General features: G+C 37.4%; 1 protein-coding gene across 2 annotated transcripts; it reads left to right on the forward strand.

Annotated features, from left to right (window-relative positions):
- The first annotated feature begins 593 nt into the window (after nucleotides 1-593).
- On the forward strand, nucleotides 594-12,269 carry LOC104603484 (ETHYLENE INSENSITIVE 3-like 3 protein). 2 transcript variants are annotated; one of them, XR_016083001.1, is made up of 4 exons: nucleotides 736-970; nucleotides 5,339-11,628; nucleotides 11,699-11,742; nucleotides 11,853-12,269. XR_016083001.1 is itself a non-coding variant. In XM_019198793.2 (3 exons), exons 2-3 carry the CDS (start codon nucleotides 936-938, stop codon nucleotides 3,240-3,242), a joined length of 1,818 nt encoding a protein of 605 aa, XP_019054338.1. In that variant the 5' UTR covers nucleotides 594-726; nucleotides 855-935; the 3' UTR covers nucleotides 3,243-3,423. The 2 variants fall into 2 exon arrangements, 1 of the variants encoding a protein (XP_019054338.1); XM_019198793.2 differs by lacking the exons at nucleotides 5,339-11,628; nucleotides 11,699-11,742; nucleotides 11,853-12,269 and adding exons at nucleotides 594-726; nucleotides 1,460-3,423 and having other exon boundaries at nucleotides 855-970.
- Nucleotides 12,270-27,521: the final 15,252 nt, after the last annotated feature.

Consider the following 27,521-nt stretch of genomic DNA (forward strand, 5'->3'; position numbering starts at 1 on the left):
ATAATAAATGATATATAGTATAAATACTATATATGTAATATGTAATATATTTAGCGTGGGGGTGTGAGAGATAAGACTGTCTGCCTATGACTATAAGTTGCTTCGGTGCTTCACCGCTTCCCTGCCCCCTGTTCGGCTGTTTCATCCATCATTCGGTGGGAAGACCGAAGACCAGAAACGATTACGTCAGCAGCTACGCAGCCCCGGGCTTTTATTTATTCATTTTATTTTAAGGGCTTGTTTGCGTCATGTATTACGATAAACTCCTTAGTTTTCTAATACGTCTCTTTATTATGCTTAACTAATTAATTAGGAATTAGGGACAAGGTTCCCCGGACTTCGTGGAGGTGGAGAACTTGGTTGATTCTCCACCGCCCATGCGGAATCTTGCTACCATGGTCCCCACCAAACACATTCCATGCCGACGTGCACGTTATGCCATCACTGGTCATAAACATACATTACAACCCTCTATCATCTGTCAAAGACAAAGTCATAGACCACCCATCAATCATTTAACCATTCAATGCAGATTAGACGAGAGACCAATCTGATGGCACAAAAGTGTCCAATCAAGAGAGGGACCCATCTTCCCATGGATCGTTGTTGCATCTGGTTGGAGCTGTGTTGAGTCAACTTTTGGAACACAGACTGCACAGAGCTCCCATCCGAAGGAGAAACGAGCTACGAGCGTTACCACTAATTATTTATTAAAATATAATTGCAGTAAGGAAAGGAAAGGGATTAAAGCTCAAAGCTTTTAACCTTTTAAAGCTTACAAAAATGTTTTTTCATTCTCTCTCTCTCTTCTGTCCGTCGTTTTTTAATTTCGAGACTTCCACTATATCTTCCAGGTTTCTGCCGCTTCTTGGAAGGCAGAGGAAGAGGAAGGGGGAGAAGGGGTAATCACCAAACTCGTCTGCAGGCTGAAGGAGATGGCGGATTTGGAAGAGATTGGCGCTGAAATCTGGTATCTCCTTTATCTTCCAATTGCTTTTTGTTTACTTGGTTTCGGTTTAAGGGGTGGATTTTCGATGCTTGTCAATCGACATTACTGTTTAATAAGAAATCGTTCGGTGGCTTATTCGAGTCCTTCTCTTCTGTAGAATCTGAAATCGGACCTTTTGTTATTTGTTAACGCCTCTGGTCTCTGTAAATACCGAGGGCTGGGTCATGGAGATTCGTCTATTGTTTTTCCCCCGTTTCATTTGAAGCTTTGTTTTCAATTTTGTCTTTTGGCTTTCTTTCGAAGTGTTCCTGATTGTACTGTACTAGCTGTTTGAGATAATTAGGGAGGTAGGTAGCGTATCATACATGGAAAGGGTACTTGGGTTCAGGAAAGAATCACGACTCTTGCTTACCTCTCTTTGATTTTCGTCCCTTTAAACCTGTACTTGGTTTTCATATTTTTGAATCAAATTGAGAATTTTCTGATAATTGCGGGTGTTTTGGGCGACAGTTCGGATCTTGAGGTTGACGACATCAGGTGTGATAATCTAGCGGAGAAAGATGTCAGTGATGAAGAGATTGAAGCTGACGAGCTGGAAAGGCGCATGTGGAAGGACCGGGTCAAGCTCAATAGGATCAAGGAGAGGCAGAAGCTTGCTGCCCAACAGGAGAAGCCCAAGCCTAAACAGACCTCCGACCAGGCTCGGAGGAAAAAAATGTCCAGAGCCCAAGATGGTATCCTCAAGTACATGCTGAAGCTGATGGAAGTCTGTAATGCCCGTGGATTCGTTTACGGGATCGTGCCCGAGAAGGGAAAGCCGGTGAGTGGTTCCTCTGATAACATACGGGCTTGGTGGAAGGAGAAGGTAAAGTTTGATAAGAACGGACCGGCGGCAATAGCCAAGTATGAAGCAGAGTGTTTAGCAGTAGGTGAGGCAGAGAATAAACGAAATGGGAACTCTCAGAGCAGCCTTCAGGACCTTCAAGATGCCACTTTGGGCTCTCTCCTCTCGTCCTTGATGCAACACTGCGATCCCCCGCAACGGAAATACCCATTAGAGAAAGGTCTTCCGCCACCCTGGTGGCCATCGGGTAACGAGGACTGGTGGGAAAAGCTAGGATTACCCAAGGGTCAGGCTCCACCTTACAGAAAGCCCCATGATCTGAAGAAGATGTGGAAGGTTGGTGTGCTAACTGCAGTTGTCAAGCACATGTCCCCCAATATTGCAAAGATCAGGAGGCATGTCCGGCAGTCAAAGTGTTTACAGGATAAGATGACTGCCAAGGAGAGTTCAATTTGGTTGGGAGTCTTGAGCCGAGAGGAAGCACTTATCCAGCAGCCAAGTGGCGACAATGGTGTATCTGGTGTAACTGAGATGCCTCCAAGAAGTCGTGGTGGAAGGAAGCAGGCTGTGGCTAGTAGTGACAGTGACTATGATGTTGATGGTGTTGATGATGGTGTGGGTTCTGTTTCTTCTAATCCTAAAGTTGACAGGAGAATTCAACCAGTGAATGCAGGACCTTGTGGAAACCCATGTGATAACCCAAGGCATCCTTCTAATGATAAAGAGCAAAGTGAAGAACAGCCAAGGAGAAAAAGACCTCGTGGGAGATCAAAACCTGTTGATCAAGGGACACCATCTTCTCAGAATGAGCATCTACATGGGGAAGAGAGAAGCGTGGTTCCAGATATGAACCAGGTTGACTTACAGTTGGTTGAATTTCAAATGCAAACAACCCAGCTGGAAAATGATCCAGTTCCATCTTTGAGGCCTTTGGAAGAAGATCAGGATATCCAGCTCCAGTTACCTGAATCTGCGCTTAACACCTTCTCAGACCTTCCTTCCACCAATGAAACAACCTCAGAGAGTATGCTTGTTGGTGACAGACCCTTATTATATTCAATTGTGCAAAATGCTGAATTGCCTCCTAGACCTAGTTACTTTTTCTATGATCCATCAGTAGGAAATAGGCTACATCAGGATAAAGAGCAGCTACAGATATCAATGGCAGATCCCCAGATGATGCCTGAGGAAACAGGATACCATGCACCATTGCTACATGGAAATAGAAATCAGATTGCAGGAGAGGAAATACATCGTTATGGAAAGGATAGTTTCCATAGTGAGCAAGATAAACCCGTTGAAAGCCACTATGGGTCTCCACTTGATGGCTTGTCATTAGATTATGGAGGATTCAACAGTCCATTTTTTGGATTTGATGGCACTAGTTCATTAGATGCTGATTTAGATTTTTCACTTGATGATGACTTAATCCAATATTTCGGAGCATAGTCTGCGGCACCTATTACAATGCAGCATAGAGTGTGAGCAGCATTTCTTTGTGAATATGTATCTTGATCTTGTTGCTCAAATATGGTTGTACTTTTGTTCGTGTCACAGATTACAGGGCGCAGGTTCTACTGTAGGCAGGACAATGGACCTTTTTTAATCCACTGGAATTGCTAATTTGGCCTTACCAGATCCAAAAATTGTAAGTAGTTCGATCAAAAAAGAAAAGAAAAGAAAGAAAATATACAATCTAAAAATTATAATTTCTAGATGGTTATTTATGTTTCAGTTTGCCCTATCATCTTGCAATGTGGATGAAAGGCATGGATTCATGTAAATTTAGTGAATTAATAAGTGCACTCATTGATACTGGACAATAAAAGTCATGATTTTTTTGCCATTTTCCTTGGAGAAGATGAGATCAAATGAGTATACAACTTTTAATTGATAGTTTTTTTTTTTAATATGCTTACTGAAATAGTTATTATCTGTATTGCTCATTTCTCACTTTGTTTTTTTTTTATTATTTATGTACTTTTTTTCTTTGCAACAGATGAATTCAGGGCATTTTGTTTCTCATTACTAGTCTAATAGGGATGCCACATGCATTGACCATTTTATAGAAATGGATTTTTGGGCTTGGAATCATGAATACTGAGAGAGAATTTTTTTGCTTCCAAATGGCTTTATGTGAAGTTGATGGTAAAACTAAGATGCAAGATTGAAGTTCCCTTCACTTTCTTTTGCCAAGGTGTCAAGTAAATCAGTTTCAGAAGTATGCCTGAGTATTCATCTAAGATATTCATCTTTAAGAGAATGACTCCATGATGATTTATTCTATTCAAATTCTGAAAATTCATATGAAGATACAGACAGATGGAAGAGAAAAGAAAGATTTGTATTTGCAAAAGGCTAAGAGAATGGGTAATTAGAACTTCTAGGTTCATAAGGGGCCACATTTGATTGATTCTAATATGCGAAAGATCTACCCCTTTTCTATATTAGGACGCCTCTAAATACACCATTGTATCAAAATATGATGCATATCAGTATTATCCCTGAGACAGTTATAAGAGCAACATTTCTATTTGAGACAGAGTGCTGAGAAATCAAGAAGCAATATATTCAAAACATGGGTTTAGCTGAGATGAAGATGTTGAGATGGATGAATGGCACGACTAAAAGAGAGTATCAGAAATAAGTACATTGAAGTGAACTTAAGAGTAGCTCCAGCTAACGACAAGATGGGGGAAAGTTGACTGAGATGGTTTGATCATGTGTATGGTGACCAGTGACTGCACCAGTGAAGGGTGACTTGGTGCAAGTCGAAGGGTCTAAAAGAGCAAGAGGAAGTCCAACGAAATGTGGTTTGAGGTGGTAATAAATGATTTAAACACATAATCCCACAGAGCATGACTCTTGATAGATCGTAATGGCGGGATATCCAGAACACTGTTCCTTTCCAGGCTTAAATGATTTGAAAAATATTTGGACATTGTGAATGGATGGATTTTGATCCTCAGACAGTAGTCAGACTGGATGTTTCATAGCAGGTTACTATGTGAAACTTAAGTAGCTTGGTTGCTCATTTCAGTATTATTTAATTCTGTACTATGGGTCAGCCCAGGTATCTTTTGGTGCCTATCCCTGTACTACAGAAACAATAATGTTTTTTTTTTTTTTTTTTATCTTTTGATCGGTAGAACATGTATGGTTTATCGGTATCACATTGACAGTTCTTTTCTGCTATCTTCTTTCTCAGGTGAGTTCTGTTTTTATATCATTACCTTGTCTTATGTTTTGATGGCATTTAATCATGAAAAAAGTTTGAACTGATGGGGAGTTGTTATAAGCCCCTAAAAACATATTCTAGGAGGGGGAAAAATCCATACACAGGTTTTGATATGACATAGAGACAATTCTTGGGAGTTAATGTGTCCATCGGGTATTTGATCTTTTTTCTTGTCTTGGTGTATAGCCAAGGAGTTTGATTTGTTTAGTTATAATTTAATTATTTAAAAATTTTGGTTTCATTGATTAAGGAGATTATGAGTTGTAGCATTTAGGTTGGTCAATGACATTGCTGATGCATTTGCTAGGGAAAGGGTGGGAAGACATACTCTTGTTTGGGAGGCCCTTGGTCTCGGGTGTCAGCGATTGGCTACTTGTACATCCTTTTTTTCCTATTTGAGTGTCATCCTTGACCGTAATTGTAAGCTCCTTTGACCTTGAGGTGCAGGGGTATGTATCTCTGTTTTCATTATCAATGAATAGCTCTTGACTGTTGTTATTGATAAAAAAAGGTATGAGTGGCAGAATTATAATTTCCTTTTTTTCTTATTTCTTGATCCTAGAGGGGGTATATCCGACCTATGCTTTGTCTATATACGTATGGGGTGATTTCAGTAAGCAAATAAATTGAATTGTTTTGAGCTTCAGCATCGTGCCGGTGTGGCAAGTATTTCAAGCAAACTCTAGAGTGATTTTAGGAAGCAATGTATTATTTCTCATTTTCTTGATTGTTGAAGCTCGTTATTAGTGATTGGCAATCTTATAGACCATCCTTTATAGCTTTAATTGTGCTATTTCCATGTATTTATATGGTGATGTTCTTGGACCATGAATTTTAATTAATTGTATATTTCTACACCTAAATTTACAGAAAGATGTGTTATCCTCTTGTTACCTATTAGGGCTACTTCTAAGTTGAGTGGCATTGTTTAACCATGTGCAAAGAAGACTAGTAACTGCCAGTGAAAATAATTCGGTTTGATCGAAGCTCATCATAAATATCATCATGTGTTAACTCTGGCCTTGGTAATTGCTTTCCTTGCTTTCTTGTTGATCTGCATATATCTTGTTAATTCTTTCATTATTTGCTTTTGACAAGCTTTGAAAGATACTTATTTTCATTGATAAATTAAAATTATCAGTTATACCAACATATCCTTTTTAATGTACACAAGTTTAATGTCTTGTAGCAAAAACTAAAATGTTTATATGTCTTACTCATTGCTCAATTCTCCCCCCTTATGTTTCATAAGCTTGATGCAACAATAATTATTGAAACTTTGTCTATATGGCTGTAATTGTGTCTGGTTTTGATTAGATCTAGCCACATCCAAGTTCATTCTGCTTATGAAAATTCCTTGTCAAACTTGATTCAAAATCCAATCAAATCTAGGGGTCTCATATTGTATTTGAATCCTATTAGTTTATTGAATTTTCTAATTTTTGGATTTGATCCAAATTTGATAAACCCTCTTGAATTTGATCCAAAATCTGAAGAAAAGAGTTCTAAAAAAATAAGAAAACAAATGATTTTTTTTCCTTTTTGTACATAGAGTAAATTTAAATTAATGGACTTATAAATTATAGCCTCTGTACATGTTACATAAAGATTCAACTTGACTCAGATCTTAATCGAATTGAATAGGGTTATCCATATTTGATCTGTATTATTAAATGGATTTGGATTTCAAAACCCTGATTTTTATTGGTTTAAGTAAACAGACCATCCAAATCCAAACTGATAGGATGAATCTCAAATCTTCAGGCTCTATTGACAACACTATTTGTATATCTCCTTTGTTCAAATATATAGGGATTCTCGGTCTTCTATTCCACTCATCAGGTGTTTTCTTTGTTTTCAATTACTAAGGGAGTAAGGGGGTGTTTGACAATGTGAATATTTTAATTCTCACTTGTTTCCAAAATTGTCATGTCAGAAAAATAAAAGTTCTCTAACCTTGTTTTTGTTTTGAGAAGTGAAAACAAGATGGTTTTGTTTTAAAATAAATCATGTATTTGAAACCATCAAAGTTACGTTTTCTAAAACAAAAACAAAATTTCTCTCTTCAAACTTTTGAAAACAAAAAACACGCAACCAAGAAAATGTTTCTGTGGTGTTGTTTTGAGAAACAATTTGTTTTCAAACCAGATGGCTTTGATTTATTTTTGCAGGATTTTCTACTTGGATGTTAGGTTAATTTTTCTGTTAGAGGTTTAATTTAGTATTTGCTCCATTCTATGCACTAGGGACCTTTTCTCCATGGAACTTCCTCTCTTTCTTTTCTTGTTTCCTTGTCCTTTCAATACAAGAAACCATTCATTATATGGGTTTATAGTCTTTGCAATGCAATATTCTTCATTTCTGATTTCTAGATCATCTGATCACTCCTATATTTGGGGTAACCCTTCGACATTCTCACATTTGTGGGCTTCGAAACAGCGTTTTTAGAAAATTGACCATTTCTATCTTTGAATGAACCAAAGAGGAACTTGATAGGAAAAATATGCAGTAGGTATTATATAGATATTTACTTGTATGTTTGAGGAGATATTGAGATTTATCTATAGAACTATGAATCCTTCAATGGGACCTAGTACAGCCAAACATCCATAGTTAATGTAAACAATGGGGCACAGTTCTCCTAGTTACAACCATAAGAACCCAACATCAAGAGAAAATAGTCTGTTGGGTAATACAACAAAATCACTACAACGGTTTAATTTAATAAACCTAAGAAGATTCCACTGGTAATGCCAGTCAATATAGAAGCCAATAACTCCATTATAACCTTGATAGAGAATACCTAAAATTGTGAAGGAAATGGTTCAAATAGCTTGCAAATACGTAATAATGGACTATTTCTATCTCAACTCTTCCTTCAGAGGATGAAAACTTCCTTTGTTCTCTCTCACCAAAGATAATAACCAAGGATTTTGAACAATTGTTGATCCAGATGGTTGGACCGATTGGCCCAGAAATTGGTCAGGATACTGGTTCCATTTCAGCCCCAAACCATTGAATTGATCAGTGACCTGCTGATCTGGGTGGTTGAACTATCAACCTGTTTGACCCAATCAACAGTTTTTAGGCCAATTTTTCATCTTTAATCTATACTACTTATAAAAGAGCGAGTGCCTCTTCATTCTAGAATTTTCATTAGATGTTTTCTATCCTTCTTGACTAAACATACAATGGACATAAAGAGGACATATCTGTTATTTACTCTTATTTTAGAAATTGCCCACTTATAATTGTTTAAAAACTGCCCACTTGTAACTGTTCAAAAACTGTCCGTAAAATATAAATAGTTTTGTTTTAAAGATACTACAACAAATGCACGTACATGTTTACTAGTTTTTGAAGTGTCACAATTTGATCTGTTCAGACTGCACAGTTGAACTGCTAACCTGGAAATCAGTGGCCCAAATGGTTCTGATTTTGAATCGGTTTTTAAAACATTGGAAATAATGTTGTCTTTCCTCTTCCTCAAAAAGGGGGAAATTCTAAATTGAATAGAATCTCAACTTTCCCCATATTTAAGAGGCTGGTTGATGAAGCCATAAGATAGTAAAAGAGAATCCTCTATAGAGGAAAAAGTTAGTGATATTTTCTTTAACCATTAGTAAGAGAATCCTCTATAAAGGTTAGATTGGACTTCAATTTTGGGAAAATGAGAAGGGTGTTGTTTCTTGTTCTTTATGGTTAAGTTTTCTTCTTTATCTCATGTGGACTACCCCTTGATATAGGATCATCTCATTGGTCATTGGTCGGTATAAGGAAATCATACAAACAGACGGCCTAAGTAAACTAAGGAGTTGGTGTTGGACAGCTTGACAATATCCTAAATTCTCATAATGCTTTTAAAACCAACATGGGAATAGAACCATTTTTTTACAAGTGGTGGGTCAGCTGTTCAACCATTTAGGTTAAATGGATCAATTTATAGTATTATAAATTAAATTAAAATATTAAAAAATATATAATTAATACATGTAAAAAAACTTAAGTATGTCTCTAATATTATATTTATCATATTAAATAAAAAAATAAGTGTGATAAATGAGAAGTAATGATTAAAAATACAAAAGAAAAGAGCAAATTTCTGAGTTATAATCCATTAGCCGAGTTAAATGGTTTAATTGGTCGAAAAGCTGAGTTCAATAAGCCCACCTAAACCTGAGCCAAATTTAAGTATATCAAATTTTAATTTGGGCTGGACCTGGGTAGGGTATATTGGTTATATTGGGTTGGGCCTGCATTGACTTTAACTCCGGCCGGACCTGCCCAAATTCATTACCAGGGAAAAAGAATGGAAGAATGTTTGCATACCAATGCATTGGGAAACTCCACTTTTGCAGTGTTTGGAATCTCAACTGTTGGGATAAATTTGAATTCACGGTGCAACTGGAATCGTTAATTGTGGAATATTTGGATTCCACACACTGACCATTTCTCCGTTTGGTACTATGGCAGATTTTAACCTTTGGAATTTTGCACATTGATAGTCATGATGCCGGAAAGGCTTTGTTGGCAGGAAATGACTCACAATTGTGTGGCCAGCCTGCAAAAGTGGGCCATGCCAGCCCGGCAGCCCACATTATACTTACAACTGGACTATTGTCTATTGGTATTGGTGTAGTATATATATATATATGTGTGTGTGAATATATATTTAGCAATAAATAGTGCATAAATATGTTTTAGATATGTTATATTTATTATTTTATATTTAATTTATGTTTTTTAATTTTTTATTTACAAAAAATATTAGAAAATGCAATTTGAGGCCAAAAGGGTTTTTTATGCAAAAATAGCAGGATAGGCACTTTGAGACGCAGATCTCAAAAAGTTATTCAAAATATAAAAAAATCACCCCAATCGAAAATCGGAGTGCAAAGTTAGGGCTTTCGAAAGTTTGCATGCATTGAATGTACAATCCACGACTTAATCACCAGGTCGAAAAGGGTCAATGGTTGAACACCGTTCTTGACCAGGTTAATGTTTTTTGACTATTTGGCGGGTCTTAATTGAATTGGACCTAGAATTTTGCCTCGGTGATGGTTTGAATGATTTGACTGACCAAGTCGGTGGCGGATTGACACTGGTCCAATCTGAGTCCGACCTGACCCATTTTTGGACTTTGGGCTAAGCCTAGGCTAGAAAATTCAGACCTGATCTAAACTTGGCTTAGGCTTTGGGGTCTTGGGTCAATCCAGCCCGAGTCCACCTGACCAAATATATAAATAAAAGTTTTATATTTATATAAAAATAACTTCTTTTAATTTTATATACATATATATGTATATATGTACATTTGTAAATGACATATTTACAATCAATTTCACTCTTAAAATTAGGCTATAAAACTCATTAAAAAATGACTATAAATCCAACCAACCTACCCAAACCCAACTAACTTAGCCTGGCTCAGCACAAGCCCAACCCAAATTGTAATGGGTTAAGCTTGGGCTGCTTGGATTGGGCCTGATTTTATAAACTTGGAATTAACTTTGGACCAGATCTGAGCCCGTGATTTGCATCTTCAGGTTGAGCTTCAACCCGATCCAACCCGTCCCCGTTGCACCCATAACCACTGGATTACTTTGATCCCGAGACTGCTATCAATACGAGTCGGATCAAATCGTACGAAAAAATGTTTTCTTTGATAATCCATGATTCTGTTTTTGAAACACTCGGGCCCACATGGTGTCATATTAACGGTCTTCAAGGCGTTCGTAATGCCGTCAGATTTGAACTAATCCGTTGTCCTCCAGTCCTCTGTTCTGTAGAATGACAAAAATAGTCTCTTTAAGGCCTAAGGGTGTGTGTACTGTGTAATTAAGCTTTCAACCAGGGGCATTTCGCATGGGGGAAAAGGACAAAAGTTCGATTCCCGACGATGATTACGCCTCTTATTCAATGATTGGCCACATCTCCACGTCACCCCCAACGTCCGGGGCGTGTCTCAGAATCGTAATGTTCACCGTTCACGCCACTCCCATCTGGCGTGGCCCAATCATACCAGCTCATTTAGCACGTGCCAAAGAATCTTTTCAGAAAAAACGAGACCATTCATTTTTTTAATTTTGATTCCATGCATCTCACGTAACTAGGCACTTCTGTTGTCAGATTGGAATCTGATACCCTCCCCACGCTACCATTGGAGTAAATTCCAATCCAGCCGTCAAACGTGGCCCCCGTGTATAACGGCTGCTTTATTAGGTCGCCTCTGGCCACTAGCCACCTTTTCCCTTTTCTCTTTTTGAATCATCAAAGAGTCTGCTTAGTCCTCAGTCACCTTCCCTGCTCCCTCACCCTTTTTCACTTTCTTTATTCCTAGTAAACGGCATGGCGTCTGTCTGAATCTGAAGAGAGAAGGCCTCAGAAAACTCTATTAAACTCTCCTCCTCTGAAAGAGAGCCCAGGAAAAGCTACTCAAATTCACGTCTCCTCAGTGTTCTCTCTCTCTCTCTGCTGCTACTTTGGCAGAGCTGATGGCCATGTCCAGAGCCAGAGGAACAACAACCACAATGTTTCTCACCTGCCTATTCATTCTAATGGCGCTTCTGTCTCCGCTTATTCAAGCTTCCCGTTCCAGTAAGTCCTCTCTCTCTCTCTCTCTCTCTCTCTCGCTGTCTCTCTCTTGACACGATTTCTTCGTTTTCAGGTTTTAATGGTGAAAGAATATGGGCAGGAAAGAGAACAACACTGGTATTGAATATTGACGAAAACCAGAAAAAAACATATCATCCTCTCGTTGATTCTTGTTCCACTACTGAAATGTTCTTTTCTTGATTGTCTTTTTTTTTTTGGATTTTCAGGTTAGCAAGGTTCCCAATGCCCACTTGTTTACTGGATATCAGAGACGAGATTCAGGTATTATCTTGGACTCAGAAAGGCAAGTTCCGACGGGCCCTGACCCTCTTCACCACAACCAACACCCCTTGGGACCTTGAGGGAAAGATAGAGAGAGATCACATACTGAAATTATATATGAATCTGATGATGGAATCCCACCATTTACCTCCTCTTCTTTTTCTTCTTCTTCTTTAACTTATTAGCTGCTTCCGTCATATACTCTATGAATAAGATCATCGAAATATAAATTAAGGCATCTTTGATGCCCAGTTCTTATTTCTTCTCTTTCTTAATATTGTTACAGAGATAATGTTATTGGTCTCTGGTTTTGTCTGTTGTTTTTCTTTTTAATATTGTTATAGAGAGAATAATTTCTGTTACACTGTCTCTTATACAACACAGTTGGCTCTCCTTTTGTATGTTTTGGACAAATTGAGGTGTGTGGCTGCAACCAAGTTCTGGTTTTCTTTTGGTGGAACTTAAGCTATGGTTCTGTCTCAGGCAGAGCAAATTAAAATTGGTAGTCACTTAATTTAATTATCTAACGAGTCAGGATTCTTACACGTGGCAGTATAGATAGCCCTTGAAAGGGCTCCCACCATTCTCCTGGGGATTCTTAAATTAAATTATCAGTGGAAATCTCCGGCTGCTACCAGGCTGATCTATGGTGGAGAATGGACATGCCAAGAGGGTTTGATTTTTGACGACTCCAGATCTCTTGCCCACACACTTTGCCCAAGTCTACCCACAACACACTACCCCTGTCAATTGGGAACATCTCCTCTTGCATAATACTATTCAGGAGGATGGGATATTATTCATGTGTGGCTGCAATGTTATGTGGGTAGACGTGGCAGAGTTTGTGTGAACAGGAAATCCAGACTCATTTTTGTGGGATGGTCTGAATTGGTTAGACCATGCTATCTAGAAATTTGGATTTCATCCTCACAAAACCGTTCTGTTCTCGCACCGTCGTAGCCTTTTGCAGCCATTCATTGAAAATATCTCTGTATTTGTATCTTTTTATTCATAGAAAGATATTTCTATCTCATTATTTCAATACGATTGCAAAAATGTTCCCAATTGTTCTTTTCTTTTATTTTCCCCTTTGCTATTTTTCAAATGAGTTTTGATTTCCTCCTCAGATAGTCTTCCTCCCACCCACCTACAGTAACTTGCAGTGGCACATCAGGACTATCTTTATGTTTTCATTCATGGAGAAATGCTTCTAATGCACCTCGGAATAATAATAAGGTAGATGTGAGGAGGAAATTCGGATGCATCAGGAATATCTTTTGTATTGTATGTCCTCACTCCTGGACATATATGTTCCCAATGCACCACTGCAAGTGCTGTGATGTGGGTGTAAGCCTGTAAGGACCATTTTGTAGGGAGGTAATTAATTAATCCGGATTAGTTTCAATTGGGGTTATGATGCAAAAGCCTTGAGCATGTAACACCTGTTTGGGAAGGAGACCGGATCTGCTCCTCACACATGGCGCCTCACATCGGTCTCACAGGCATATCCCATCATACATTGGAAACATCTCTTATACTTATATGTTATTATTTATGTGAGATGTTCCCAATGCACAGTGGGATGTATCTGTAAAATCATTATGAGGCACCCTGTGTGTGTGAGGAGCAGATCCCAATTCTTTGGGAAGGCTTTTGACTATTTAAAGGGCCCACATGAATAGCCAATAAGTTATGTTTGGAGAAAAAAAAATGAAGAGCCTAAATCTGCTGTTAATCAGTCATTTGAAGAGTGATTCACATCTACCTCTTTGAATAACTATTAGATCAAGCTGGCCTGTTGCATCAGAGGCAATGTAATGTCTATTCCAAGTTGTATCTACATTAAAATGCTGTAGATAGAATCTTTGTATTGTTTTTGCTGATGTGGCAGTTGTTTATGTTTCTATATTTTGACCAATACCTAAATCACCAACAAAAAGGCAATAGCTTATTGGGCCGTTTGGAAAATGTTCTTAGGCAATTCGGCAGGAATTCTTCTCATTTCCAACAGCAGATTTCTCACAAAAGGGAATAAAATTGGATTTTAATATCCATGTTTGGTTGGCATACCCATGTTTCATTGGGGTCGCAATGCAGTGCTATGCCTCCACCATATTAGAACTCACTAAAACATTTTGAGGGGTTCGAGAACATGACTGGTTTTATTTTTGAAAACAAAAACAACTGCTACATCAACAAAACATATATATTTCCATGTTTATTGAAACTTCTTTGTTTTCATTCGTTCAATTTAATTTAATTAAAAAAAAAATCTATGATGTCAAAAAGACATGATACCATGATGAAATAAATTAAAGTTAAATAGAGTGGTGTTGTTTTATCAAATCATAGAAAGGGAAAGTTGAAAATCACCAATGGAAATGAACACAAGGCATCCATGTTGCCAATGGTTCGATTTAGTTTGTGTTCATAGTTTGTAAGTAGATAGCATTTATCATGTGGTTGTTTCCTTTGGGCATAGGGTTGTTAGCTCAGGAAACAATCCTCAATATTTAAATAATGTGTTTTCACTATTTTCAAAAGGGTAAATTATAGATAGGTACCCTGTACTTTGGGGTAGTGACACTTGAGAGATTAAACTTTCAACTGCCATGCAACCGTTTAGTACTCTAAACTTTTAGAAATATACACTTGAGTCCAATTCTGTTAAAATTAGCAATAAAATTATGAAAATGCCCTTATTCAAATTCTCTTTTTCATTTTCTTTTGCCTTTGGATGCAAACAGTGGTGGCAAAAAACTTTGGTGGGTGGTGCATCTGTAGGATATAGAAACCAACATGTAGGCATTGCTTGAAAATCATTCAGGCTTCATTAGAGAAACTCAAATGTTCTCACTTGTTTCTGGATTCTTTTATTAGATGCAAACTTTAGTTGCTTTGTTATTCTATGGATCGTCTTTTCTTTTGTGTAACCACTAGACTGTGTTCAAAAGGAGAATCGAAACATGGGCATTTTAGTAATTTCACCCTTAATCTAAATCCAATTTAATAAATGTATATTTCTAAAATGTCATACTTGAAAGTTCAAACCCTTAAGTGACACTACCCCAATAGTATAGGGTACCAATTTGTAATTTACCCTTTTCAAAATCTTAATACAGTCTGGCTTAAAGAAAAAATAGGAAACCAATCATTTTTTTTGTTTTTTATGTCCATGTTCATTATTTTATTTTCAAGACTTGGTTGTACATATGATAACATCAAGGCCCCATGTGCTTTTCGGTAAGTTACTTATCTGGGTAGATGCACTTACATGGGTAAGTTTTTTCTAGAAAACACTTACTTGGGTAAATGCATTTTATCCAGGTTCTTTTATTTCCCAGGTAAATAAGATGATGACCATTTTAGCCATAAAAAATCATTATAAAAAGGGACAATTTTGTCCCATCCAAGTGTTGACAACTTTTCCCCAGATGGAAAATTTGTAGGGAGGAATCTTAATATAGGGGAGGACGTAGCTCGCTTTGCCCCAAAATCAAAGTACAAAACACACAGCTTCACCATCTCAACCCATCCCTAAAAAAGTACATGCAATACAACCAAGAACAAAGAAAACTAACCTAGGAAGCCTTGGGTAGTCTTCTCTAAAAAGATTCACGGTCTCATGTGGAATACTTAGCAAAGAGTTGCAAGTAGTGAAACACTTTAAATCAATTCCTTTGTTGGCCAAAAAATCTATACAATCTTTTCCTTCTCTGGGTACATGTGGAAAAAATATTTATGGTTGAGATCATCCTTTTGATTTCACGCAAGACAGACTATTTTGCAGGAGGAGAGATATTTCCAAGAAGGATTTCTACTAGGCATTTATTATCACTCTCCACTTTTACCTCCCTTATTCCTTTAGAGAGACATAATTTAATCCCATCACAAAGGGCCAAAGCTTCAGCAAGAATTGAAGAACCATGACCATAGTGGTTATGAAAACCAAAAAAAAAAAAAGCACAAGAACCATTTCTCACAACACCACCTCCTCCGCTTACACCCAGATTCCCATGAAAAGCTCCATCAACGTCTAGTGAATGGTGATCCTCTTAACATGCTTGATAGGAATATGAAGCACATTTAAGATATAAGTGTTGCTTTTAGAGGATGGGCTTGCTTGAATCAAGTTTAAATCCATAAGCCACTTGATGCTCCTTCTAATGATTGTTGATGCAAGGACCCCTTTGCCTTCAAATCTTCAACTGCATCTTTCTTTCCATATTAACCATATTATAATTGAGGGGGGATTTTAAAGGAGGTGATGAACTTGAGAGTCATTATTAGCAAGATTCCACCATATATAAATTCTATTAATAATATGTTGAGTTAGAATTATTGGAACATTGAACAGGTCACTATAAGATCTTCATTAGCAAACAAATGGTTAAAGCTTTTGATACAATGCTCACCACAACAACATTTAGAAGCTAGCTGGATCCCTTTCTTTATAATCACATCATCAAGAGGTAAAGAACCATGAAAAAATCTCCGAACAAAAATGGATATTTTATTAGGAAGGCCCACTTTCCAAACATATTGAAACCAATTTACAGCATTATCATGGACCCTAATGAGATTCCAAGCTGAAGAAAATAGAGAAACCACTATTTGGGTTTATGTTCCAAATGAGCTTATCATCTTCATCATTAAAATGACTTTCAAATTTCTAGCTAAATCCACAACGAATTGAGGAATAGAATCAACCAACTCAAAGCACCAATCACCATTAACACTTAAAACTTGGTTGACATTGAAATCTTGAAGATTCTCATTATCTAATTAAAAAATAAGAGGGCCAAGACTAGTCCAACTATCATACCAAAATGAAACTTCACCTTTCTGTAGTCCAATTATCATACTAGGTGGAAGTTTACTTATCCACTTGGGAGAAAATAAATTTTCTGTAGATCCATATAAGTTTGAAAAAAGAAAATGGGTTTGTTGATCAACAGAAACCAAAATCCAATTGACCAATTTTCCCCACTCTCAAAATCCAAAAAATGAACAGACCCTAAGTGATAAAGCAAGTTCGAAAGCAATCTCTACTATGGAAAGTAGTTTCTAGTTCCTTCTTTTTCATTGTTTATTTTTGAAGACAAGAATGATTACTTCATTAGTTTCCAAAATTTGAAATTGGAATCTTGATTAATTATATAATTACAAATGGAGTACTTGGTACTATTGTTGTTTTTTTAGAAAAATGCTGCCAACTCAGAGCCATGTAGGCATTTTTTAGTGTAGAGAATTGCTTTATATTTGGTTAATGTTTTATTGTATATGTTTGGTACCATTGTTGTTTATTGGAGAGGAAGGGGGAGTGTTTATTTGATAAACACTTACTTTAAATGCTTTTTGTTCATTTGTTTGATTTGGCCTTTTTGGGACGTTTCAAGAAACAACCCATAAAGTTACTTTACAATTCAGCAAAAATAAATGTTTCCTCGTGGTTGACTATTTAGTGGCCTATTTCAAGAAACTGTCATATGGGTGATTTGGTGTCACACTTTTACTTGATATTTAGGAGCCATTGAGTCGATTCAATGGTCCAAATTACCCATGCTTGCACATATGTACTTTTACAGTACATATTTGTATTTTTACTTCAAAAACATTCAACAGCAGACGTGTAAATCAAAAACACGAGAAAACAAAAATGTATAAATCAAAAACATTCAGCATCATATGTACAAATCAAGGACATTCAACATCATAATCTGTGAACACATCCAAATATAATGACAAGAGGGAATCTTCACTCCACCGAAGGAAGCTTCACTCAACATCGAAAAACAAGAAGAAAAAGAACAAAAGAAAATAGTGACTGAAATACATCTCTTTAGCATGTTGGTTTGCCAACCAAGTAAAATTAGATCTTGAAACCAATGGGCACAAGTGAGAATAGCCAAAGATAAAAGAGGGAAACAGTCAATTATAACAACATCATAATCATCAGGAAATAGGAATCTCAACGTTCAGAGGAAGGGGACAGCGAATATACTGTTCAAATCGGCAAGAAACAACAAAAGTTTGCGGGGGATTAACAGTGTATGAAGCACGTTGTCAGCGTCAAGGTGGGGGATTGATGGTGTCAATGGCGAATTTACCGGCGTCCACAACCTCCGGTCAGCGTGAGAAGAAGCACTCTCTCTACAAGTTCGACAGTCTGCAGCTATCCTCTCTCGATAGGGTTTGGGGCAGGTTTTTTTCCTTCTAAAATGGTAGATTCGCGATGCATGGGACCAGAAATCTCAAGTGCCACATCAGCTTACATGTCGGTGCCACATCAGTTATGCATTTCACGAAACGTCTTGGAAGAAGCAAGAATTTAACGCTTCCCAATGACTCCTCTCATGAAAATCAATGAAGAAACATTTATCAATGTTTTCTCAATAAACGATTGCATCAAACACTGATTTCAAATCCAATGAATATTTATCGAACCAAATGCTGATGTGGCAGCATTTATATTGAGAAAATTCCTACGAACCAAACATCCTCATTATCTTTTTATTAGAAAACGGCTTTTTTGAGGTTTGTTGTGGGGAGAAATATTTTTCCTCCATGGTGCCTATCGAAACTTACGTGTATTGAATCCTAAATATATACATAAATAAAAAAAATTGTTTTTAGAATTTTGTGCAGGTGTATTGATTTAACAATAAATCTTTCTATTCTTGGCATTATTACATTTTATTAGGAGAATGATCATTCAGCCTAACATCAGGATTCATAGGCCCAAATTACAGTTGGAGTGGATGCCAGGTCAGAATTGATGCCAATTTATGGGTGAGCATTGGTGTATAAAATAGGAATTTTTTGACATTTTGAATATTTATAGGTCTACAATTAAATTCAGAAATCTGCATTGAACCTGTCCGTAGTTTTCCGCCTATTCGCATCATAATTTGTTCGGCTTACATTAGGGTTGTAAATGATAGGTAATTGTCTGAATATTCAAGGCTGGTTCAAAATCAATCCTTTTAAAATTGGACCAAATATGATCCACCCCTATCCATTTTTTTAAAGCCACCCTATTCTATTTGATTCCACCTAAATGTGTATGCTCATATATACTTGTACCTATTAGTAAAGTTGGTTTGGTTGTTGCAGTCTTATTAAATTGTCATAAGTTCAAGTTTCATACAAGTAATTCACAGAATATAATAGAAAATTTATTTTTAATTCATTTTATTGCTAATATATAGTACTTTGATCATTTTTAGTTTAATTCATTCATACCATCCAAATATCCAATTGCAATAGGGATTCGATCTGATACGATATAGATATGATGGATAAGATCCGATTTAAATTCGAATACAAATGAATTAAACATACATTTATTTATATCCGATTTGATTTGATCTACTTGCAGCCCTAGCAGGATATTAATCTTATAATCCAGTCTACATGTTTTTTGTTTTCAGTTACTAGATCCATATATTAACAATATGAACTCTATTTTGATATGTGGTCTTGGTCTTAAAACAAAATTATTTAATAAAATATCAACATTGTCTGTTGATAGAACTTAGAAGGGAATCCAAAGGGTGCAAAAAAAAAAACCTCTGAAGAGATTGGTCTGAGGAAACATTATAGATAAAAAAATTGAGTGATAATATTTGATAACAAAGTTATAATAATAAAAAAGAAAACTACTGAAGCAATCAGTATTCATACTATTAAATGGAAAGAAAAAAATTTGATGTGGAATTTTCTAAGAAGAGACTTTGTAATGCAAACGTTAGCTTCAATGTTTGATCTCATTCGGTTGGTAGGGATAGATAGTCCATTGCATTCACCTATTTTTTTAATTCCTGTATTCAGTGAACAATGGAAAAGGAATTCCTTAGAGTCAACTAATGTGAACATTTGAGGTTTATATGATGCAGTTCAAAATCTTCCAAAGTCGGTAAGGAAGCTGCTAGGCAGCCAAACAACACTTAACAGGACTTCTGGTTTAAAATTAATAATAAATGGAATAAATAAATAGCTAAGATGGGTGTTTGTCAATGTAGACGATTTTGTTTTCATTTCCAGATCAGCAAATTTACTGATGTGGCAATTGTTTCTGTTTTCAAAAAACTATTATACACATTGGGGAGCACCCCACAAGATGTGAAAACAACCTTTCTTTCAATTTAACCTTTGATATGATATGGGGTGGATTTAGGGGTGCAAATGGGATACTCGATTTGAAGAGTTGACACTTGAACTGGGCCTGGTCCATTCAAATGCTCAACTCATGCCTGGATTGGATAGTATATTATTGTAATCAGAAATCTACTTAACCCCTTATATGCATTCTTCCCAAATGGAGCCTAAGGGTATAAGTCCTGTTTGGTTCGTAGTCAGAATCAGAATTGGATTTGAAATTGAAATCCTTCAGAGTCAGAATTGGAATGGTTTATTCCTATAGTCTGTTTGATTTAGACAGGAATGAGAATGAAAATTAGAATCAACAGGAATGAGATTTCATTCCCAAGAGAGGAACAGCGAATGGCCATTCTCTCAAATAGGGAAATACCATTTCAGTAGAAATGGGAATAGGATTTCGATTCCACCCAACGAAACAATTAGAATCGGAATAATCCATTTTATTTTGATTCCAGACCTCTATTCCTACGAAGCAAACGGGGCTGAGTATCAGATTTGAAGAATTTACTTTATGTTGGGCCCAGGAAAAATACTCAACCATCCCAACCTAAACCATTTACATTGGAAAATTCCTCCCCATTCAAACTCAAAAAGAAAAAAAAAAAAAAAAAACTAATTCACATTAGTAATCTAAGTTTCAAATGTATGAGATTTAATACTTGACAAAGGGGTTTGAGCTGAAATTTGTCCATGGGCCTTCTTAGGCCCCGATTGGCAACATCAGCCCCGAGTTTGTCTGACCCAATTCAAAAGTTCAATGATATAAACTGCAAACATCAGAGGTCATAACTACAATTGTATTAGTGCAAACTTCTAAACAAACTAGTAGTAAACAAAGAAGTTCAAGTGTTGAAAGTTTGACAAATTAGCACAGAATGCATGGGCCTTTGACAGAACTGACGGTCGACATTGATTTTCTAAGTAGCACTTGTTAAACATGATACATGACGTTGAATCTACCTACCACTCGATGGGCCCACCCGGTGATAGTGCGATACCTCTCATGTCAAAAACACAAAAGGAGGCCCGGCCCGATCAGGTGACCGTAGCTGTCCAACTGGCCCGATCCATTTGGATGGTCAAAAGAATTTGTGGAAAAATCCAGTAATTTTGGTCCGATGAATGTCATTTCATTCAACAAATTTGTCAACATAACAACATGAAGTGAAGCTATCAGTATCACAGTATGGGGGGAAAGTGGGTAAGGAGTGATCACGGGATGGGTATTGTACAGAAGTGAGAGTACAAAAGTTAGACAAGTGAGGGCAGATTGATAAACCCTAGAAATAATTGAAGGAATATGATGGTATTATATCTCTTAGGACCAGAAACAATTTACATTGTCAAAATCTCAGTGGAACAAATGGAGTCTTTCATAAATGTTAGGTGGGAAGTTTGAAATTGGAACTCGTTCTAGCCTTCAAGGAAGGAGCTTCAATCATATGGTGTCATTGGAAACTAGAAGATTTTGTTGGTGGGTCAATTATTAAAAATCGCTTTATTTGCCACATTAGAGAGCATTATTGAGCTCAAACTTGGCCTCTTGACCAATGAGGAGTTGTGACCTACATGTGGATGGATACATTAAAGCTGTGTTTGTTTAAGGCCTCGTTCGCTTTTCGGTAAGTTATTTATTCAGGTAAATGCAGTTACCTAGGTAAGTATTTGTAGAGAAATACTTACCTGGATAAGTGCATTTACCCATGTTCTTTTATTTCACATATAAACAAGGCAATAACCATTTTATCTATAAAATTCTATTATTAAAAGGGGCATTTTTGTCCCATTCAAGTATTGGCAACTTTCTCCCTACGTGGGAAAATTATTTACCCACTTAGGAGATGGTATCACTTACTTGGGTAAGTGATACCAAGGAAAATAGGTCCTCACAAAATCTGAAAAAAAAAATATGGGATTATCTTTCCCCCCAAAGTCCACAAAAAGAACACCCCCTAAAAGAGAAACCAGGAAAATTAAGGAGGGGAAAGGTAAGGAAACCTGTACAACTTAAGAAGGCTATATGGGTATTGGTATCATATGATATGTATTGATTTTTCACCTAATGGATATGTTTCATATTAATATTTCATTGATTTTAATGTTTTAATTAATAATAAAAGACCTAACATTTCCACTGTTAAAATGTCAAATAAAAAATTAAAAAAATTAAAAAATAGCACGACCGGTTAAAGATTTTGGTAAATTGAATTTTCATATCTAAAATATCAATACTTTGAACCTTGATAGGTAAAATTTTTCTGAATAAGTGGGTTTAAATTTTGAAAAGAATCAGAAGAAACCATGAGAATGAGATGGGTTATCAGTTGGGGTGTGTTTTTTGTGGACTGAAATTGAATGATCATTATGCATTATTCAGGAGCTGTCCTGCTGGAGCTGCTTTATATAACGGGATACATAACCAATCATGAGTGAACACATCAGTACCGTTCTGTATGAATGGGCTACAGCGGTGCGAGCAGGAGACCCCGAGTATCTAGTTGGTACCTCTAGCTTAGGGACCCCTTTTACTAAGGGGTCCATTAATTATATAAGCTAGCTTTAGGCTTGAGAATGTAGGCCTCACAATCTCCCATTATGTGTGATTTATGGATGTTTCAAAAGTCCTAACAAGTTGGTTTGAGTCGGTTGTAATACAAGTATAGATATCTACGGTGTAAATACATATAAAATAATACAAAATACAAGGCTTTACACTCTAATATTTGTATTTGTACTCCTTCCAAACTGAGCGTGAAAGAAAGAAAAAGAAAAATAGATTGTTTTAGAGTAGGTTGAGATGGTGAGAAAGTATGCTTTGTCTTTGAATTATGAGGCAAGGTGGACTGCATCCTTTTTTTTTTGTTGTCGTTTTTATTCTCTTTTGACAATGACTGACCAATAAAATTTAAGCTGACCACCACTCCACCTGGAGTAAACTTAGGGGTTAAAGAAGGGTAATTTATAGATTATTATCCTGTACTTTGAGTGTAGTGGCAATTACCCCCTGAACTTTCATTAGCGGCAAAGACCCCTTAAACTTTCAGTTTAGTTTTTTCTTTTTTTCAATTTCTATTTGTTACTGGATTAATTGACATCAATTACATGTTATGTTTGTTGCAATTCCAGGATTTTATAGAAGTTTCTTGGTTTTTTTATTGCAATTTCCATAATATAAAAATTTCTTGAGTAGGTATTTTGATAAATCAAATAATTCTTTGGTCATTCAGTTTAACGGAGAGGGGGGTTTTTATCTGAATCTAAAAGTTTAGGGAATAATTGCTACTACCCAAAAATATAGGCTAATAATCTGTAATTTACACTTAAAAACAAGAGAGGTTAGATACAACCTCATTTGATGTGGGCACCTTCGTACTTCCATTTTAATGGCCTTGGATGAAGGTGTGGAATCTGAATTTCGGCTGATTTGTTGTAATTTGAAATCTTTACGCAGGCTGTTATTTAACTTATTTTGTGATCTGTCTCGAATGAATTTCAAATGCTGAGTATTTTCGTTTTGGAATTGTTTAATATATTAGTCATCTTTGGAATATTGTGTCGATCAACTTCTTTATGATGGATAAAGTTGAAGTTGGATTTTTCTATGGTGGCGGCACAAGTAAGGTGTTAATATGTCACAATCGAAAAGCCCACCGATGGCGACTATTTGATCGGTTATATGGAAAAATAGAAATTTCAAGATAATATGACCCACTAAGAATGTCAGGAAATAAAAGAATTGATTGAACAATTGCAATTCTTATATTCATGTTTTCTTTCCTACAAAAGACGAGAAAGGAAGAAAGATTATTATTATTATTATTATTATTATTTTTTTTTTTTTGGGCGGGGGAGAAATGAGACAAGAAGGTTTTAAGCAGGGGGAAATGATTTATCCTGGTAAATTCATGTATTCATATTCTTTTATCGAAAAATATTAGTTGAATAAATGAAATAATTTTTAAAAAGATTCCTAAGCAAGGTTCAAAGCACGGGAAATATCATGTATATCAGAAAGATAATTTTAATAAATGTATTAGAATACATCTTGAAGAAAAATTAAGATATGCATAGATACACTTGAAAACAATTTGATAAAGCTACAGAAGCAACTTAATTCAGTGTATTCAAATTGCATCCGTTGTAATAGTGATTGCTTAGTTTCCTCTACCAAGTACCACCAACCACGCTGATGCCGATGGGTGGAATAGATGGTTGGTTTTTTGGTTCATTAATCTCTGGTGGCATACAAATATAAATAAATATACATATACTATAAATACATATAAAATAATATAAAATACAGATTTTTGCATTTCATATATTTTAGTTTGTACTCCTTTCAAACTGACCCTATATGATTTCTTTTCTTTTAATTGTTAGGGGAGGAAGGGGGCGTAGTTAAGCAAGGGTTGATGGGAGGTCTACTGATCTAATCGCACGGAAAATCTGCAATTACACAGATTTATTTATCCTGTGCTTCAATTATATGGAGGGCCACCAAATAACCATCTCAGCTTCTATGTATCATTAGCTGATATTAAAAATTGGGAATCAGTCAGGTGATCAGTTTCATTTTACCCCATAATCGTTATTCCCCACAAAACTATTGATTCGGACAGTTAAACCATTCAAACCATTAGATTGTTCAACGGTTTGATGGTTTTTTAATTTTTTATATTTTTTTGTTAGAATAGGCCATCTATTCAATTTGAACAATTGGACCGTTCAACCCGAGAACCGAACCCCTTACCGGTTCGTTGTGCAGATTGGTTTTAAAAGCCTTAATATGGCCTTATAAATTGTCATATTATAACTATAGATTAAATACATCAAAGGATAGGTAGAGACAAAGTGAACATACAGAACACAAACATGCATGTACACCCAATGCAGTTAAAAGTTGAAACAGAAACCCTAAAATCTCTCTCTAAAAAGATAGATATTCATAGAGAAAAAAAGTTGGATGATGATGGTGGGCGACTGGCGTAGAGGTATTAATATCCATCATCCTCCCCCAACCCCTAACCACCCAAACCAAATAAGATTCCTTTCAGAAGTGAATAAGTGGTAGAAGTTTCTAATTTTAACAAATCATTTATCCGTTCCACCAAACTTCGCATGAGATTCCCTGCCTAACCATCTTTTACTCTAGATAACAGGGGGCAAATTCATTTATCCCGTTCGTTTAGGAATCCATCTCCTTTCAGGTGAGATCACATATGTGTCCCACATAGGGCGCCCCATAAACGTCCTACATATACATCTCAGCATGCATTGGGAATATTTCCTGAAGTTGTTAGTGAGAGATGTTCCTAAATGAAGGTCAAAGACCTATTTCTTGAAGCACGTTCAATAAAAATCTCCTAATCTAAAACACCTTAAAATTTTATTAACCATCATCAAAAGGGAAGTTCTTACAACTTGAAGGGATTAGAAGATCTAGAGATAGACAAAAACAACAACATAAATAGAAATAGTAAAAAATGATTTTGATGCTACTCAATCCGAGGTGGTACATGAACTGAGGAGAGCAACTAGATATTCCTTGCCAATAGGGCAGAGCTGAGGTGGAAGGACAGAGCTGCACTTTAAGACCTATGATCAAGAAAGATGTCAGAGGCCCGAGGAGTTATCCCCGGGTAGGTACTCCGACGCTCAAGTCAGTAGGAGGTAGCAGAAGGTCAGTCCAAGCAAAGAGAAAGTACGGGTGTTAGAAGTTGGAATTCCTTACCTTGAGTATGGAATACCATTTTACAGTCGAAGATCCGTTTCCTGATTGGGTTGGGCTTTCGGGGTTATTAGGATGAGGTTAACCGCCGAGTTATTTAGGATAGAGTCCTAATCCTCGGTGAAGTTGTCTTCCTTATTCCTCTTTATCCGTAGTTACACTTATCTACGTGACGTGTAGCTAACGTGGCTGAGAGGATAAGATGGGGGCCACAGTAATAGCGTAGCCCAGCTTAGGTTGCGGAGTCAATGTATGCCGCGGAGCAGGCTGAGCTATGCTGACGTGGTCGGGCTGATCAAGCGATGATTGAGCGGTCACGTGTCTCCCTGGACCAGCTCATCCATGACCCGAACACCACTCCCCTAGTTCTAAAGTCAAGGCACAAAGTGTTCGGCCGAGGTTTCGTGCGGCGGGATGCTTTGTTCCTCGGCTTAGGAACTCCAAGTTGAAGTCTGGTTGAACGTCTAGTCCGCTTGATGTTCCTTGGTACTTGCTAGAATTTGAGGTCCAGGCAACGTGGGGTGCGGCCGAGGAATCCTTCAATCACTGGTTGTAGAACTCTAAGGATTGTAACTTCAGAATCCAAACACCACTCCCCCAGTTCTGGAGCTTAGGAGGGGGAGTGCTCAGTCGAGGTGTTGTGTGGTCATGTACCTCAGCGGGGCACCGAGGTGTTGGGCCAAGCTTCGAGCTCTAGGTCTTCCTGATGGTGCCGAGGAAGGGCTCTTCGTTCCTCGGTTGAAATGCTGCTTGGTTGCCTAGTTCGGACAAGTGCCAAGGATGGACTTTTCAATGCCCGGTGATACTGCGCCGAGGGGGGGTTGAGCTTCGATGTCGAGGTCTCTATGATGCTCGATGACGATATGCCTGCTGAGCTCCAAAGTCAGGGGCCTTCGTGATGCTCGACAATGACGTGCCGAGGGAGGTGCTGAGCTACGAAGTCGGGGCCTCTATTCTTCGGTTGAGGAACTTGTTAACAGACTTTTGGAATCCGAATACCACTCCCCCAGTTCCAAAGTTGAAGAGTGGAGTGCCCGGCTGAGGCGCGACATGGCCTCCTTTGGTCGGCATCTACTACTGGGTGTCCTGAGGAGACCCAAGGTGTTAATTGGACTGGTGGTCCTAGGTGAACCCCAAGCATCCGTGGTGTTGGTTGGAGCAGTGCTGGAGGGCGAACCGGGGAAATTAATGCCCTGACCGTTGCTTGTCAAGATCGTCGCTTCGGTTCTCGAGGCTATGCGTGCGTGGTGGCAGTCACGTCGATTGGTCTTCCCGAGCTTCGTCAGAGTGGCGCTTGGTCCCTACCATTGATCTAGCGTCGATTCACGTTCCTGGGGGTTATAAGAAAGGGTGGATGGGCCTTTCTCCTTCGTCTTTTATGAGAGGAGTTGCTTGGATTGCTCGACGAGTTGTTTTTGGCGTTGCTCGGCCTTGGCTCTTATTCCTCAACTTCAGGTTTGGTAAGATGTCTTCCTCAGCTTCCCATTCTTCTTCTTCGGGTTCTAGTGAATCTGACTATGAGTCGGAGGTTGGGGATTTCAAGGCTGCCAAAGTTGAGGAGGCCAAGGTTGGTCCCTTTAGGGTAGAAGTAGAGCTTCCCTTGTGGGTTGGTCGTCGGTTTGGGACCACACCCTACGTCTTGACTCCTAGTGATACGGCTCAGATCTGAGCTATATACGACATCCCCGAGGAATTCCGGATGAGGTGCTCGCAGCTCGGTGAG

This window comes from Nelumbo nucifera, chromosome 2, assembly GCF_055504915.1.
Source record: "Nelumbo nucifera cultivar China Antique chromosome 2, China Antique-T2T, whole genome shotgun sequence".
In the NCBI taxonomy this organism is placed as follows: Eukaryota; Viridiplantae; Streptophyta; class Magnoliopsida; order Proteales; family Nelumbonaceae; genus Nelumbo; species Nelumbo nucifera.

Bases quoted from the DNA above. Each gene is read 5' to 3' on its own strand.
- LOC104603484 (XM_019198793.2), top strand. From the start codon at position 936: ATGGCGGATTTGGAAGAGATTGGCGCTGAAATCTG. The intron at 971-1,459 runs GTATCTCCTTTA...TTTGGGCGACAG, and splicing joins GAGATTGGCGCTGAAATCTG to TTCGGATCTTGAGGTTGACG.